General features: G+C 38.7%; 1 protein-coding gene across 1 annotated transcript in view; it reads left to right on the forward strand.

Moving 5' to 3' along the window:
- LOC113523756 (uncharacterized) overlaps nucleotides 1-16908 on the forward strand; it is a 507872-nt gene that overhangs the window by 81742 nt on the left and 409222 nt on the right. The window contains exons 12-13 of the mRNA XM_053235375.1: nucleotides 10768-10944; nucleotides 14437-14613. Of these exons, the coding sequence (XP_053091350.1) occupies nucleotides 10768-10944; nucleotides 14437-14613 (354 nt within the window). The remainder of the gene's footprint in view (nucleotides 1-10767; nucleotides 10945-14436; nucleotides 14614-16908) is intronic.

The raw sequence follows: 16908 nt of genomic DNA on the forward strand, positions 1-16908 counted from the left end.
AAAACAATACTTAGAAAACCCGTGTCCAGTAGCAAGATGATGATTTCTAAGTAGAAAATAGCAAAATAGCTCTAAACCTTATGTTTTAATTTTAACTCTGTGTGGTTCTTTCCTCGTGTAGAGCTCCGCTAAGCTCACTACCATTCGATCGTGTTTTTTTCCCTCTCCTCGTTACTGAAAACTAGATTGGTTTCACCTCTCTGCCGCGCCACTACTGCCATCTGCTGGACAATAATGATATGCAGTTAAGACACACAGCTGAAAATAACCTAAATATTAGATAAAACTATAAATCTCTTAATTTTAAGCGGGTTACACAACTTTCACTTGTAATGGAGTAATATTTCACCAGAAGTATCTATACTTTCACTCAAGTAATGGAGTTGTGTACTTTGTCCACCTCTGAGTTTCTCTCACTGCTTGCTGTGCTAAGTGTGGCTCATAGCAACATGTGGACCTGTTTACTGGAGCTGATGTATGACACGGAGCAGAACTGGTTTTAAACGGATTGTTATTACTACAAGTCTTTGACTCTTGAGCATCCAATTCATTCAGCCAGTCCACAAACGAGAGAGGTGTTCACTTTTCCTCACTCTCTGTCCTTATCGTAGGATTCCACAGACTACTCTTATTTACGTGGAAGAGTTTTCTCACCATACTCGCTCTCTCTCTCTCTCAAGTATCCGCCATTTTCGCTTCCTCTCTGACAGCGTCTGCTTCGGCTTTAACAACTTAGAATGTCCATATGACTACTGCGGTTAAAGCAGCCGCACTTCCTGAAACCACGGTTAATCTAGCCGCTCGTGTAATTCAGTAAATAATTAAGTAAATTTAAAAGAGAAACAAAATAAATAAACACATTATTGTTTTGGAATATACTTTATTGAAGAGGAATTACTTAAAAACTCTACATTAGAATTAATTGATCTTTATTGTGATCATAGAGGAGCTCACTGTGAACTGATATCAGTGGGTTTGATTGTCTGCTAATGTGAAATTTCTCTTATATAATGAATCAAAATAGCTTCCTGGTTTAAAAATTTATTCATGGTTAGATTTATAAGAATAATAATAATAATAATAATAATAATAATAATAATGTTTATTAAATGATGTTTTTATTTTTATTTGCGTTAATGATTTATACCGTCTCTATAAACTGGATCGATTTTGCCCATTATTTAAAAGTAAAAGCGTAAATATAAAAACATTTACCCTGGATACTCATAAATACTGTGAACTGTTGTGTGTTGGTTTTGTTATTTATTTAAATTTCATTTTGTATAAAAGTTAAGGTGCTTTGGTTGTGTAGGAGCTCGCGGGCGCGCGCTTTCCGCTTCCGGTGTTATTACCGCTAAGTGTGTAAAAGCCGCGCCCCTCAATTGCACGAGCGGCCTGATTAACCGTGGTTTCAGGAAGAGCGGCTGCTTTAACCGCAGTTTATCACTCAGCACATGCGAGGAACAAATCCCGGCCAAGCCCCCAGTGTTACTCTCACCGCTTCAGCAACTCCCAGCGGCAGAGGAACAACTGGGACAAAGTTCTTCCGAAGCATGCCGTTTTACTTCTTTAGGCAAATAAAAGTTGTCAGGGTTACAGTGCACAATAACTCCCGGGTGGCTTAACTGAAATAAACTAAAGGAAAAGCAAAACAGAAACTTTTTCTCCCCGTCTTCTCTCCCGAACTGCACAGCCAACACCAGCACACTTCTTCCGAACTACATTACCCATCATGCATTTCGCCCAGGACTACAACACCCACAGTTAGTGATCCGGTGAAAGTGAAAGTGCATTTAGTGAAGAAAGGAAGCAAATCATTGGCAGGAGAAAAACACAGTAAGTATGTAAATGTAAAGCTCTAATATGTGAATGTTGTGAATGTGCACTAGATGAAGAACAGTTCAGTTGATTTGTACTGAAGTTGTAACTTCCACAGTTTACTGTAGGAGCTGATTTCCCTGTAAGTGAAGCGTGTGATGATACAGGGTTAGATTTAACACCGCCATGTTGGAATGAAGTAAATATGTGTCCTGCAGTGTTTCTCTCTCTAATGAAGCGCTGGAGCGTGAGGTGTCTCTTCCAATTCGGGAAAATCGCTAGTTCTTTTAAAATGGTGTCACTGGGCTCAGTGCTTCATTTGGAAATCTGCAACTTTTTGTAGAATCGCTAGTTCTTTGGGCTGCAAACAGCCGTCACTAAAACACGCCATGTCTTTCAGAAGACGCCTTTTTATGCTCCTCCACTCGGCCGGAAATCCCCTCCATATCTCCATAGCGGCATTGTGTTTCTTTTTTCTTTTTTCCATTTTACGGTTTGAAATGGATTTGATTTTATTTTCTTGCTCCTTTCCTTGTAATTATTGTTTTTTTTTTTATTAGTATTGTTAATTATTATCTGACTGACCAAATAAAGGGAGTTCTTAAATTCAAATTCTCTCTCTCTCTCTCTCTCTCTCTCTCTGTGTGTGTGTAGGTTTACAGGTGTAATCATGCGAGATAATACCTCCAACATGAGTGTGTCTGTGAACCAGGACTTAAAGAAAGATGAGAGGTGAGTGAAGGGTTTGACTCAGTGAAAAACAGAAATGTTCTCACATTCACCAACACTAAACAGATCAGACTCTGATGTGTTTCTGTGAAAAGTGACGAGTGAATAGTTTAATTCAGCAGCTTTGTCTCAAGATGTTCAAAACCAGCTGATGATTAGTGACATTAAGCTACTGAGCAACACGTCTAACCCCAAGTTGTCCCTGTAGCTGGATAAAGTATGAAGGTTAAAGAATCGTATCAGTGTTAATAAGGAATATCATCAGATTTTAACTACAGTTGAATTATTCAGTATTGCTGCAGAACAGTAATAATGATGCAGTGGTTGTGTGTGTTTAGTCTGATTCAGGGTGAGAGATCAGACTCACCTGAACCCAGCTGTGTGTCCATGAAGAGTGACCAGTCAATGGATGAACCAATACACTTTAGAGACACAGACTGTGCTACTGATCTGAGGTGAGGACAGTTTAATGTATGAGTGCAGTGTTTTATCTCTCACACTCTCATAATCAAACATCTCTCAAATATCTGTGTATTCACTGGTTTGTGTTTGTAGTTATGAATATAATTTATCGTCCTTGTTAAACCTTTAACAAGTGTTTTGTTTGTTCATAGACTGCAGGAGAATAAATCAAAAATCACTGAGAAGAGTCATTTGGAGGCCATATTCAAGGTGTGTGTGTGTGTGTAACTTTTCCTAATCCCAGCATTTTAATTAATATCTCTATCTGACTGCTGCCAGAGATTTGAGTAATCATTACACCTATTCCACTCTCACTGCAATGTGACAGAACAAAATACTGAGCAACACTAAGAGAGAACACGAGTGTATTGTGTTTTCATCATTGGTTTCAAACACATAGAAATGCTCAGTGACTCTCCTTCATTATTTTGCTCGTCTGTGCCCTCAGCTGAAACCAGTTTGTCTGGATGCCACCTATTGAATAGGCCTGGAATACACGATTTTAAAATCCCAAAGCTGTATTTAGTGCAAAACTTTTTATTTATTACATCTGCTTGTAGAAGCTTTAAGATTAATCATAGAAAAATGTAGTTTTATATTTTCAGTAAAATAAAGTTTTCAGTAATGAACACACACTCATGTGACATTACAATGTTTTTGTATTTTTTTTTCTTTCTGTTTCAAATCAGGATCTGGAGCACAAAGTCATCACTCTATTAAAGAAAGAGCTGAAGACATTTAAGAAGCTCCTGAGTCCAGATTACCCAGCATGCACTGAGAGGGAGGTGGAGGATGAGGAGGATCAGAGCAGTGTCAGAGAGGGAGCGCTGAAGATCACACTGCACGTCCTGAAGAACATGAACCACACAGATCTCGCTAACACACTGCAGAACAGTAAGAGCTCATGGGGTTATAACATCATTTTAACTTTAGAGGAAGAAAACTGCTCTAAATTTATTAAACACATCATAATGATGTGCTTTTATCAACAGAATATAATAACAGATCAGTACTGACATTACATATGCTATACAGATATGAAAATATCAGTAGTCAACAGAGATAATCATAGAGTTTACATTTTATTCTTCTTTTTATCAGGATTTGTCGTGTACCATCGAAAACTCAAATCCAAACTGAGTGAGAAATGTAAAAGAATTAATGAAGGAATCTCACAGCATGGAAGCTCAGCACTTTTGAAGGAGATCTACACAGATCTCTACATCACAGAGAGTTGGAGTGGAGACGTCAATAATGAACATGAGGTGAGACAGATTGAGACAGCGTCCAGGAGACCAGCAACACAGGAGACACCCATCAAATGTAATCAGCTCTTTAAAGACAAGTCCATCAGAAGTGTGCTGACTAAAGGAGTTGCTGGAATTGGAAAAACAGTTTCTGTGCAGAAGTTCATTCTGGACTGGGCTGAAGGAAAAGCAAATCAGGACGTTACCTTCATGTTTCCACTTCCCTTCAGAGAGCTGAATCTGATGAAGCAGAAAAATCTCAGTCTGATGAATCTTCTTCATCACTTTTTCCCAGAAATAAAAGAATTACAATTAATAGACTGTAATGTTCACAAAGTGATGTTCATCTTTGATGGTCTGGATGAGTGTCGACTTCCTCTAAATTTCCAGAACAATGAGAGGTTGTATGATGTGACAGAGTCAACCTCAGTGGATGTGCTGCTGACAAACCTCATCAAGGGGAATCTGCTTCCCTCTGCTCTCCTCTGGATAACCTCTCGACCAGGAGCAGCCAATCAGATCCCTCCTGAGTGTGTAAACCAGGTAACAGAGGTACGAGGGTTCAGTGATCCTCAGAAAGAGGAGTACTTCAGGAAGAGGATCAGTGATCAGAGCCTGGCCAATAAAATCATCACACACATGAAGTCTTCAAGAAGCCTCTACATCATGTGCCACATCCCAGTCTTTTGCTGGATCTCAGCCACTGTTCTAGAGAGAATGTTGGGTGAAGCAGAGAGTGGAGAGATCCCCAAGACTCTGACCCAAATGTTCACACACTTCCTGATCTTTCAGATCAAACACAAGGACCAAAAGTACCATCAGAAATGTGACCCTGATCCTCAGCAGACCAGAGAGAGTATCCTGGCACTGGGAAAACTGGCTTTCCAACAGCTGGAGAAAGGAAACCTGATCTTCTATGAGGAAGACCTGAGAGAGTGTGGCATTGATGTCAGAGAAGTGTCAGTGTACTCAGGAGTGTGCACCCAAATCTTCAGAGAGGAGTTTGGGCTTCACCTTGGGAAGGTGTTCAGCTTTGTACATCTGAGTGTTCAGGAGTTTCTGGCCGCTTCATATGCATTTCTCTCTTTCATCAGCAGAAATGTAACAGAACAACAAAACACTGATCTGTCTGATCTTTTAACCAAATCAAACATGTCTGATTTCCTGAGAAGTGCAGTGAACAAGGCCTTACACAGTGAGAATGGACACCTGGACCTTTTCCTCCGCTTCCTTCTGGGTCTCTCACTGGAGTCCAATCAGACTCTCTTACGAGACCTAATTCCCCAGACAGGAAGCAGCTCTCACAACAAACAGGAAACAGTTGAGTACATCAAGGAGAAGATCAGGGAGAATCCATCTCCAGAGAAAACCATCAATCTGTTCCACTGTCTGAATGAACTGAATGATCATTCTCTAGTGCAGGAAGTACAGCATTACCTGAAAAGTAAAGATGACAGTCGTCTCAGGGGAGTTAGACTCTCTCCTGCTCAGTGGTCAGCTCTGGTGTTTGTGTTGCTGAACTCAGACGAGAATCTGGATTTGTTTGATTTGAGGAAATATGACAGATCAGAGGAATGTCTTCTGAGGCTGATGCCAGTGGTCAAAGCATCCAGAAAAGCTGTGTAAGTAATTTTAAAATTATTTCATAAATCTATTACTAACTACCTAAATGGAGTGTTTATTATTTTAAATTAACACTAATGATGCTGCACTGATTAGGATAATGCTTATCATTAATTACTCTAATCAGTTCACTGTTATTCTGTATGTAAGGAGAATGAGGGATCTTATTGAAGAGAACATCATTAAATAAATAGCTATTTTTTTTCTCTTTGCTTAACACAAAACAATCATAATAAGGTAAAATGTGCATAAAATGTATAGATCTAAGATATAACAATAAAAAAGAGAAAATATATTAATTTATTGGGAAAAACATGACAGAAATGTCAGGTTTCAACCCTTTAAACACATGTTGTCTTGAAATGTGATAATACATAATTAGTACATAAATACAGTTAATTTAATTGATAAAAACACAAATATTTGTACACTGTTTTAACTGCAGGTCTGGACTGCACGATATAGCATGAATATTGTATTTTATAGTGGAAAAACTCAATCCTAGAAAATCTGCAGACCCAGATGGTTTAGATGCTTACTTCTTAAACCTCCCGCTGCTAAAAGGTGGAGAACCCTGTCATCTTAATAACTATAGGCCTACACCCAAATTATCAGCTCTTGCCCAAACACTAGAACTTTTACTAAGCGAACAATTAAAGGAACATTTATAGAGTGAATACATGACTACATGAATACCAGTCTGCTTTTAGAAAACGCCATAGCACAACTACTGCTGCTGTGAAAGTAGTTAATGATATTGTCACGGCCTTAGACAAGAAACAACACTGTGTTTGACTTTTCATTGATATGTGGAAGGTGTTTGATAGCGTTGACCGTTCTATTCTGCTGCAGAGGTTGACTGACTCAGGGCTGTCCAGTCGAGCTGTTACTTGGTTTTCACATTATTTGTTGGATAGGACTCTGTGTTCAGGCTGATGGTTTGTTTTCTAATGTGTTGTCTGTCCATAAAGGGGTGCAACAGTGGGACCACTTTTATTCTTTATTTATATAAATCATTTAGGAAGAAAAGTTGATTACGCAAATATGAACTTTTATGCTGATGATATGATGTTATTTATTGCTGTGCTCCTGTCTTGGCTGAAGCGATAAATAAACTTCAAAAAGCTTTTAAGGGAATAGAATCCCAATTCAAATCATTAAAATTATTTCTAAATGCAGATAAAACTAAAATGATGGTCTTTACAATGACACATGCATCTCTCTAATTTAACACACTCCATTCTTAATGGGAAGAAAATTCATTCAAACCCGTCCCTTTTTACATTTCCATGTTTTTACCAGTGTTGCCAACTTAGCGACTTTGTTGCTAGATTTAGCGTCTTTTTTTTACTGTCCTGCGCGAGCACGAGGTCTTGCTTCCCTGCTGCAGTCACACCCCTCTGTGCGTCTGCTCTGTTCAGTGAGTGGCTGAGAGACGAGCAGCGCATTCCGTTGACCGCACAGCAGCTGACATAGATGTGAATGAACTGTGCATGTGCATGTGTTGCAACAGACCAATCACTTACCAGCTTCTCCTTTGTATTAAATTTGAAAGATTATTGTGACCGTTTATTCTTGTCATGCGCTTATATTACTCACTACCACAGGGCTTTAGTTCATTCCAGTTTTTGAACTCACTGAATTCAGATAGTTTATCTAGAGACTGTACACTGTACTTATTCAAACACAACAATAAACTTCATTAAACTCATATACACATATAAAAAACATATACACATAATACAAATATAAAAAGTGCATACACAATACAAATATAAGTACATATACACACACAGCTAGAACATTACACACATTCAAATAGTAACATGTCACACTCTAAAATATATTCCCAAAAATATAGAAAAGAATGGGAGCTGATCCCTGAATTTAAGGGGTGGCTGAAGCTCTATGTGGGCAATGACACAAGGGCTTACTGTCTGTACTGCAAGACAGAATTTTGTGCCGAGTTATCTGACATTAAAAAGCATGCATCAACTCAGAAGCACAATGAAAAGTCCAAGCCTTATAATCAAGCCAAGCAATCTACATTGCCATTTTGTCGAAAAAACACTGACTCTTTAAAACAGGCAGAGGCAACAATGGCAATGGCTATAGCAGAGCACTGCTCCATTCTCTCTTGTGACCACATTGGTAAAGCATGCAAAGCTGCTTTTCCAGATTCCAGTGCAGCCAAACATTTTTGGATGCACCGTACCAAGAGTACTGAAATGATCCATGGGGTGTTGGCACCATATTTCCTTAAAAGATTGGTGGCTGATATTGGTGACAGCAAATACAGCCTCCTTCTTGATGAAAGCACTGATGTAAGTGTCTCAAAGTACCTTGGGATTGTAATTCGGTATTTTAGTGAGGACAAGGCAAATGTGGTGGCTACCTACCTAGGCCTTGTTGAGCTGGAGGGAGGGGATGCTAGAACAATAGCCAGAGCAGTTCTAGATTTTCTTGGGAAGTGTGGTCTCAAGAGGGAGAACTTGCTTGGCATTGGCACAGATAATGCATCTGTAATGACAGGAGTGTACAATGGTGTGCACAAAATTCTGAGGGAGGAGAGTGACTTAAAACATCTAGTCCTTATCCGCTGTGTGTCACTCCCTACAGTTAGCTGTAAGCTCTGCCTCCAAAAACACTCTTCCACGTAGCGTGGAATGTCTTGTTAGAGAAACCTATAATTGGTTCTCTATTTCTCCAAAGCGCAGAGAGGCATACAAGGCCGTCTATCAGACAATAAACTGTGGGGAGAAGCCTTTACTGATAACAAAGGTCTGTGCCACACGCTGGCTTTCCATAGAGCCTGCTGTGTCCAGAATCCTGGATCAGTGGGAGGAGTTAAAATTGCATTTCAGTCTCACCATGTTGAGTGAGCACTGTTACATGGCAGATGTTCTACATTCCATGAACAGTGACCCACAGAACCTCCTGTATCTCACTTTTTAAAATCTATAATTAGTGAGGTGCAGTCTGCTGTTAAGGCTTTTGAGGGGGAACAGTCGGATCCGCTCAAGCTGCTTGACTGTTTAACGAGGCTTATAAAGTCTGTCTGCAGCAGAGTCATTAATCCGATGGCAAAAATTGATGTCCTTAAAGAGCCAATAGATGGACACATTTCTCCCAAACCATACCTTGGCTATATATTTGAGTCCAAGGCAGCACAGCTGAACCTCTCTCCCGAGGAGGAGGACTGTGTGCGAAGAAGATGTGTGAACTACACCATCTCCTTAGCAAATGAATTGAGAGCAAGGCTCCCAGATAATATGGAGATACTGCAGCACATGTCTTTGTTCAATGTGGGGGAGACACTAAACCACAACAAGAGCCTTACAGACATGGCAAAACTTGCAGACCTGTTAGGATATTGCCCGGCCACAACTGATAAAACTATTAATCAGTGGAGGTCTATTCACCTTCAGAAATGGGAGGAAACAACAAACACTTTGGCATTCTGGGCTGAAGTTAAGAAGTATAGAGATTCAGCAGGCATAAACCCATATGAAGACTTGGCTTCTGCTGCAGTTTCTGTCCTCTCCCTCCCACACTCAAATGCTGAGGTAGAGAGGCTGTACAGTCAAATGGGTGTCATTACAAACAAACTCAGGAACCGCATGTCCCTGCAGACCCTTAGCTCTATTCTGTATATTAGATATGGTTTGAGGTTGGCTGGAGATGCATGTTATGAGCACAAACTGCCTGATAAAGTGCTGCAGCTCTTTGGCACTTCAGCTGCCTATTCATTTAAGTCCTGTCCAGGTTCTAGCTCATCCTCTGCATCCAATATCACCCCACAGGAGGAGAGCACTGAGGGTATGGATCTTGTGGATGATGACGAATTCTGTCTCAGCATTCTCATGGAGTGATCTGGAATCAGAATCACAAAAGTTGTTAAATAGTGTTTTTCTTTCACATACAATGAATTTGCTTTGGTTTTGTGAGGCAGGCTGACTTAAAAATTTTATTTTATTTTTTTTTTATCTTTTTAATTTGCTATGTACATAGTTGTGGGACATTACGCAGCGGCAGAATGCAAATACGACGTGATGACGTCATTTAGCTACATTCCATTGAAAATAGTTTGCAACGGTGAGTCCGACAGGAAGTTGCGAACGTAAACAAAGCCGGGGTAAGCGGGGCGGCCTGCGAGCTAAAGCTAAAGCTCAACCCGCATCGTCCAGCGTTACCGAGCATCTTCCCTGCCACTGTACGGTCTCTGGCTAATAAGATCGACGAAATACGGCTACGGATTACTCAGAAAATGTTTCTGAACTGTAGCGTTATGGTTTTCACAGAAACGTGGCTAAATAGCAGCAGGCCGACCAACGCGATTGAACTAGAGGCCGCTACATGTTCAGAGCTGCAGAACCGCTGTGGACTCTGGGAAAAGCAAAGGTGGCGCTGTTTGCATCTACGGAAACAAAACTTGGTGCACCGATGCTGATATTATTAAGTGCCACTGTTGTGCTGATATAGAGAACCTCTTTATCAAGTGCAGAGCTTTTTATCTGCCCCGTGAATTAACATGCACCATAATTGCTGCAGTATATGTACCCCGGATGCTAATGCTAAGATAGCCATGAAAGAACTGGTGCTGTTATTAGCAAGCTGCAAACAACGCATCCGGATGGAGCTTTTATTTTATCAGTGCTGGGGATTTTAATCACAATAATTTGAGGACGGCACTCCCCAAATTCTATCAAAACGTCTTTTCTGTGTGTGTGTGTGTGTGTGTGTGTGTGTGTGTGTGTGAGAGAGAGAGAGAGAGAGAGAGAGAGAGAGAGAGTACATGCAAAACCTTCTAAGTAAAAGGATAAATTACATTTGTGTATGTTTGTGTTTGAGATGTCACTGTTCTGATATATCATCATTTCTCTCCCAGGCTGTATCAGTGTAATCTCACAGGGGAAAGCTGTAGAGCTCTGTCCTCAGTTCTCAGCTCAAACTCCTCCAGTCTGAGAGAACTGGACCTGAGTGACAATGATGAACTGCAGGATTCAGGAGTGAAGCTGCTCTCTGCTGGACTGGAGAATCCACACTGTACACTGGAGATACTGAGGTCAGGGGCCGTATGTATAAAACTTCTCAGAAATGCTCTTAAAAATAGACTTAAGCTTTGAATTAAGTGTAAAAAAAGTCTTGATAAAAAGTAGGACTTGCTTTTTATAAAGAGTTTATAAAGAGCTTTTTATAAAGAAGCTAAAAGCAACTTTCAGCAAAGTCTAAGACTGACTCTTAAGTGCTGACTGAGGTGGCATTTAATCACTTACTTACTTCCTTCCTTTATTGTCCACAAATGGAAATTTGTCTTTGGCTTCACAACACATTATAACAAGACCAATACAATAAAAGACACTTACATAACAACTCTAAAAGGTAAGATAGAATAAAATACCATACAATACAATTGACTCAACATTTCCCTTTAGCATACACATATATACATTCCCACATGTACATATATCTGCATACATATTAATATTCATGTCTCAGCATTTAAAATTCTAACTGCAGTTGGCACAAATGACATCTGATACACATTTTTACTTGCCCGAGGTTGTCTAAAACGTCACCCTGATGGCAACAACTGAAACTGACAGTGCAAAGGGTGTAGTGAATCCTCTCTAATAACTAAAGCTTTTTGTTTAACTTTAGCTGTATAAATATCATTTAATTGTTTTTGAGTCTTTCCTACAATCGCACTAGCTATATTAACCACCCTGAACAATTTTTGCTTTGCTTTAGCACTCACATTTCCATACCACATAACCCTATTGAAAGACATAATACCCTCCACAAGACTCTTATAAACCATCTCTAAAATATGCTCGCTCACACCAAAATGTTTCAGCCTTCTTATAAAATGCAACCTGTGCATTGACGTTTTAAAAATATAGTCAACATTTTCATCAAAAGTCAGGTGATTATCTATAAATGTTCCCAAATATTTAAAACTAGTAACCATTTCCACTCGGTGTCCATTGAGTATCAAAGGTTGTAATTGTTCAGGAACTTCACTTTTATTTCTACTAATCACTAACTCCTTAGTTTTATTCACATTTATCTCATGTGCACTCAATTGACACCAGTTTTGGAGGGAATTTATATAACTATGATACATTTCATCTCTTCCAGTTCCACCTTTATACAAAAGGCCAACAGGTGCCATATCATCTGCATATTTCAGTAAACTAAAATGTGGATCTTGAATTTCAAATTCGTTTGTGTACAATGAGAATAATAAGGGTGATAATATTGTTCCCTGTGGTACTCCTGTATTAAAAATAATTGTCTTTGACACTCTACCATTAGCGAGCACTCTTTGTGGACGATTCACAAGAAAATCTCTAATCCACCAGATAAGACCACCATTCACTCCTAAATCAAGTAATCTCTGTAAAAGAACGTGGATCTTAATTGAATTAAAAGCTGAGCTAAAATCTATAAATAGAATTCGAACATAATTTGTAGTCTGCTGAATATGTTCAGCCACTAGATTACATAGAGTTAAAGCAGCATCGTCCGTACCCCTAGCCTTTTTATATGCAGATTGGAGGGGGTCCAAGTCTTTAACGACATGAGCCTGAATATGTCTTATTAACACTCTTTCCATACATTTACCCAGGATGGACGTGAGAGCTATTGGTCTAAAATCATTTAATTGAGTGGCATTAGATGTTTTAGGTACAGGGATAATGTTCGATACTTTCCATGAACTAGGGACTACCCTATTATTCAACAAGAGTTGAAACAACTGAGTGAAGACACCAGTCAATTGAAAAGCACAGTCCTTTAACACTCGACCTTTCAGTCCATCTGGGCCTGGTGCTTTATTTGGCTTGATATGAGCAAGACTAGCTGCAATTTCCTACTCCTGAAAAACAATAGGCTCCTATGTAGGAATATTAAGACATACTCTATCACACTCAATATTACACTCTCCATGATCAAACCTACCAAAGAAGACATTCAACTCCTCTACGAAAGACACACTTTGTGAGGAATACCTTGGTTTTCTCATCTCTCTTCCCATTATAGTGTTAAGTCCTTCCCAAGCCTGCTTCACATTACCCATATATAACTTACTTTCAATCTTATTCTTATATTCCAACTTAGCTTTCTTAATTTGTCCCATAAGTTCCTTTCTTTTTACTCTAACTAGCTCATAATCACCCTTTAAAAAGGCAACTTTTTTCTCTTTAAGACACGTTTTAAAATCTTTGGTAAGCCACAACCTGTTATTTGCATATATTCGAATTGTTTTTGTTTTAACACAATTGTTTTCACAAAAACATATATAAGACGTAACAGTGTCAGTAATTTCATGTACATTATCGCATGAATCAAAGAACAGTTGCCAATCAGTTCCATCAAAACAGTCTCTAAGTTCCTCTTTACTCTGATCCGTCCACAGTTGTATCTCTTTAATCACCGGTTTTAAGCTTGGCTCGATATTTGGGTAAGAGATGTAGAGTATTATGCTTTATAATACTACACTATTATAGTATAATAGTATAGTATTATGATCTGACTTCCCCAAAGGGGGGCGGCATACAGCCTTATAGCCATCTGTTATATTACCGAGACATTGTTGTGAAATAAGTCCTACAATGATGTCACCCAAAATGGCCACCTTCAACCTCTGAATCAGCCAATAGTGAGCCTGCGAGGGGAAAGTCACAGCAGCATGACACCATTCAGTAATGATTAAGAAACAATTATTTTAATATTTAAATTTATTTTAAAAATTTGCTTTACATTATGTGCAAAAATATTACGAATAAATACATGCATTTATTTTACACAATTTTTCTCAGTTTTAATAACGAGTTTCAACACATGACAAATGTGATGCTATTTAAGTAATTAATCTGATGAATCACATCATTCTAAATTGCACTCACAGCTTTATATAAAGGAAAGACCAAAGTTGCTTATCTTAAAAAAATGGATTCAGGAGGAAAACCTTGACGATCAAGCCTGTATCGTTTTATCAACTCGCTGTCGTCATATAATTCCAACACGTTCTTTCTTTGTTGGAAAGTGCGAGGTCTCCGCCTCTCTGCTGCCATGTTGTTCCTCCTAACTAGGAGCACTCTTAAATAATTTAGGAGCTGAGACCTAGTCTTAACACTTAGGAACCTTTATGAATCACACTTATTTTTAAGTCTAGGAATAAGACTAAAATGATGCCATTCTTAGAATTTTGAGACACTTAAGACTAAAATTTTACTCTGAGCCGCTTTATACATATGGCCACAGATCATCACTTTCACACTGTGGATACAGATTTAACATGCACACAAAGAGGGACAGAAAATATTAAGACAGATTCTTGTAGTTTTGATATTATGTGGACAAAATTTAGTGTGAAACGTTTAGATACAGATCTAAAAGACCCCCGTCCCACACACACACACACACACACACACACACACACACACACACACACAGTACACGCGAAACCTTCTAAATTAAAAGGATAAATTATATGTGTGTATGTTTGTGTTTGAGATGTCAGTGTTCTGATGTATCATCATTTCTCTCCCAGGCTGTGGAAGTGTAATCTCACAGAGGAAAGCTGTAGAGCTCTGTCCTCAGTTCTCAGCTCAAACCCCTCCAGTCTGAGAGAACTGGACCTGAGTGAGAATTATAACCTGCAGGATTCAGGAGTGAAGCTGCTCTCTGCTGGACTGGAGAATCCACACTGTACACTGGAGACACTGAGGTGAGATCATCACTTTCACATTTTGTTTATTTGATTGTCATTATTATAGTATAAACCTAATAACAGTAAAATGTAGAGCAACAAGCCTGATGCATAACAAGAGGTTGACAAAATATTAAATATTTAAACCTTTCAAATATAAATTGTATTTTAAGTATCAGTGATACATTTCACTCTATACTAATGTTGGGATGGTTAATAATCAGATTAAACTACAAAATAAACTCAAATGTTTTATTGGTTTTATTTGCAAATGCATTCTGGGTACAGTAGATCAGTTAGAGCACATGTACGCCCCCTACAGGTGCATTGTGGGTTGTCTTTAGATTAATTTATACACTAGTACAACTTAGAAAAATACTAAATCCTCAAATAGCTTGTTAATTTATGAAAGCAGCGGTCAGGTCCACATGTGCAATGCCTCGTCAAGAGAACTCCCATTTCCATGATTCCCAGCGAGTCGCCATGTCACATGACAACCAAACACCGATCCCTTTACGAAAACACAACCAAAGAGAAAACTCACACAGAGACAAAAGTTCCAGACATAAAGCTAAACAGATTCACAACGTAACTGTTGTTACAAAATGCTTCCCAAATGCTTATAAATCTCGTACTGTGGACATGTCACTGACAAAACAGCTTATATTAGTCACAAGAAAAAAACTGAAACAGTGATGAATAATGATGATGAATAGTGAATAACAGAATAATGGACTGCCATCTTTGTTATCTTTTCTATAGAAGTCTACATACACACACATGCCAGTGTAGCATATAGGATTTATTGTTTATTTGTCTCTGTATGCCACAGTTTTAAATTTGAACTCCAACAATTCACATGTGGTTAAAGTGCACATTCTCAGAGTTTAATCAGTGGTATTTTTATACATTTATGGTTTACCACGTAGAAATTACAGCACTTTTTATACATTTCCCTCCATTTCCATAATGTTTGGGATGTAGGGCTTTACAGGTGTTTGTGATTTACTCAGGTGTGTTTAATTATTTCATTAGTGCAGGTACAAGAGAGCTTTTAGGATGTATTAAAAAGTGCTTAATTTCTAAAAGGTTAAACATTATATTTGTGTATGTTTGTGTTTGAGATGTCAGTGTTCTGATGTATCATCATTTCTCTCCTAGGCTGTGTCGCTGTAATCTCACAGGGGAAAGCTGTAGAGCTCTGTCCTCAGTTCTCAGCTCAAACTCCTCCAGTCTGAGAGAACTGGACCTGAGTTACAATTATAACCTGCAGGATTCAGGAGTGAAGCTGCTCTCTGCTGGACTGGAGAATCCACACTGTACACTGGAGAAACTGAGGTCAGATCATCACTTTCACACTGTGGATCCTGCATTTGTGTCATATGGCTGTTTTAGATTAATAAAATGTTGTCTGTCCTGGAGCACAATTTTAATAGAGCAGCAATAACTGCTATAGTTTTCCAGATTCAAAAATAACAAACAGTGAAATAGACGTGTAACAATCTGGATTTACTTCTGGCTTTCATACACACACTTCATGGGCTGTGAAGCATTGTGTGTGTGTGTGTGCGTGTTGATCTATAAATGTTGATCTCTCTACAGGCTGGAAGGCTGCAGAATTACAGGTGAAGGTTGTGCTGCTCTGGTTTCAGCTCTGAAGTCAAACACCTCATCACACCTGAGAGAACTGAATCTGAACGACAATGAACCAGGAGAATCAGGAGTGAAGCTGCTCTCTGATCTACTGAAGGATCCACACTGTAAACTGGAGACACTACAGTGAGTTACTGACTGAAACACACACACAGTAACAGTGATTTTTACTGATTATGCAGTTTAATCATTTCTGTTTGTTTTATAGTTTAATATGGGGCTCTGAATATAAATACTGTACTTTATACACACACACACACACACACACACACACACACACACAGTGTTTACACTGATTTTTCTTGTGAGGAATCTGATGACTGATTCTGATAAACATTTGATCAAATCTGATCGTTCTGCTCTTTTCTCTTTCTTTACAGATTTCAGACAGTTTAATTCTGATCTGATCTGAGTCTCACACACAGAGGATGATGAGGATAAACTCTTACAGTACAAAGTGTTTGAAAAACATGATCATTTAGTGATAATCAGATGGTGTACAACATGTCAGCACTTCTGCTTCTCTAGTTGTTTGTAAAAATGCACCAGCTGAGATAAATAAACTTTAACTGTACAGTAATGAATCTTTTCTTATTAACAGCAAAACAGAAACTGTTAATGCACTTATAATGTCATTTAATAGTTTTGTATATACAGTAT

Source organism: Pangasianodon hypophthalmus, chromosome 1, assembly GCF_027358585.1.
Source record: "Pangasianodon hypophthalmus isolate fPanHyp1 chromosome 1, fPanHyp1.pri, whole genome shotgun sequence".
Lineage (NCBI taxonomy): Eukaryota > Metazoa > Chordata > Actinopteri > Siluriformes > Pangasiidae > Pangasianodon > Pangasianodon hypophthalmus.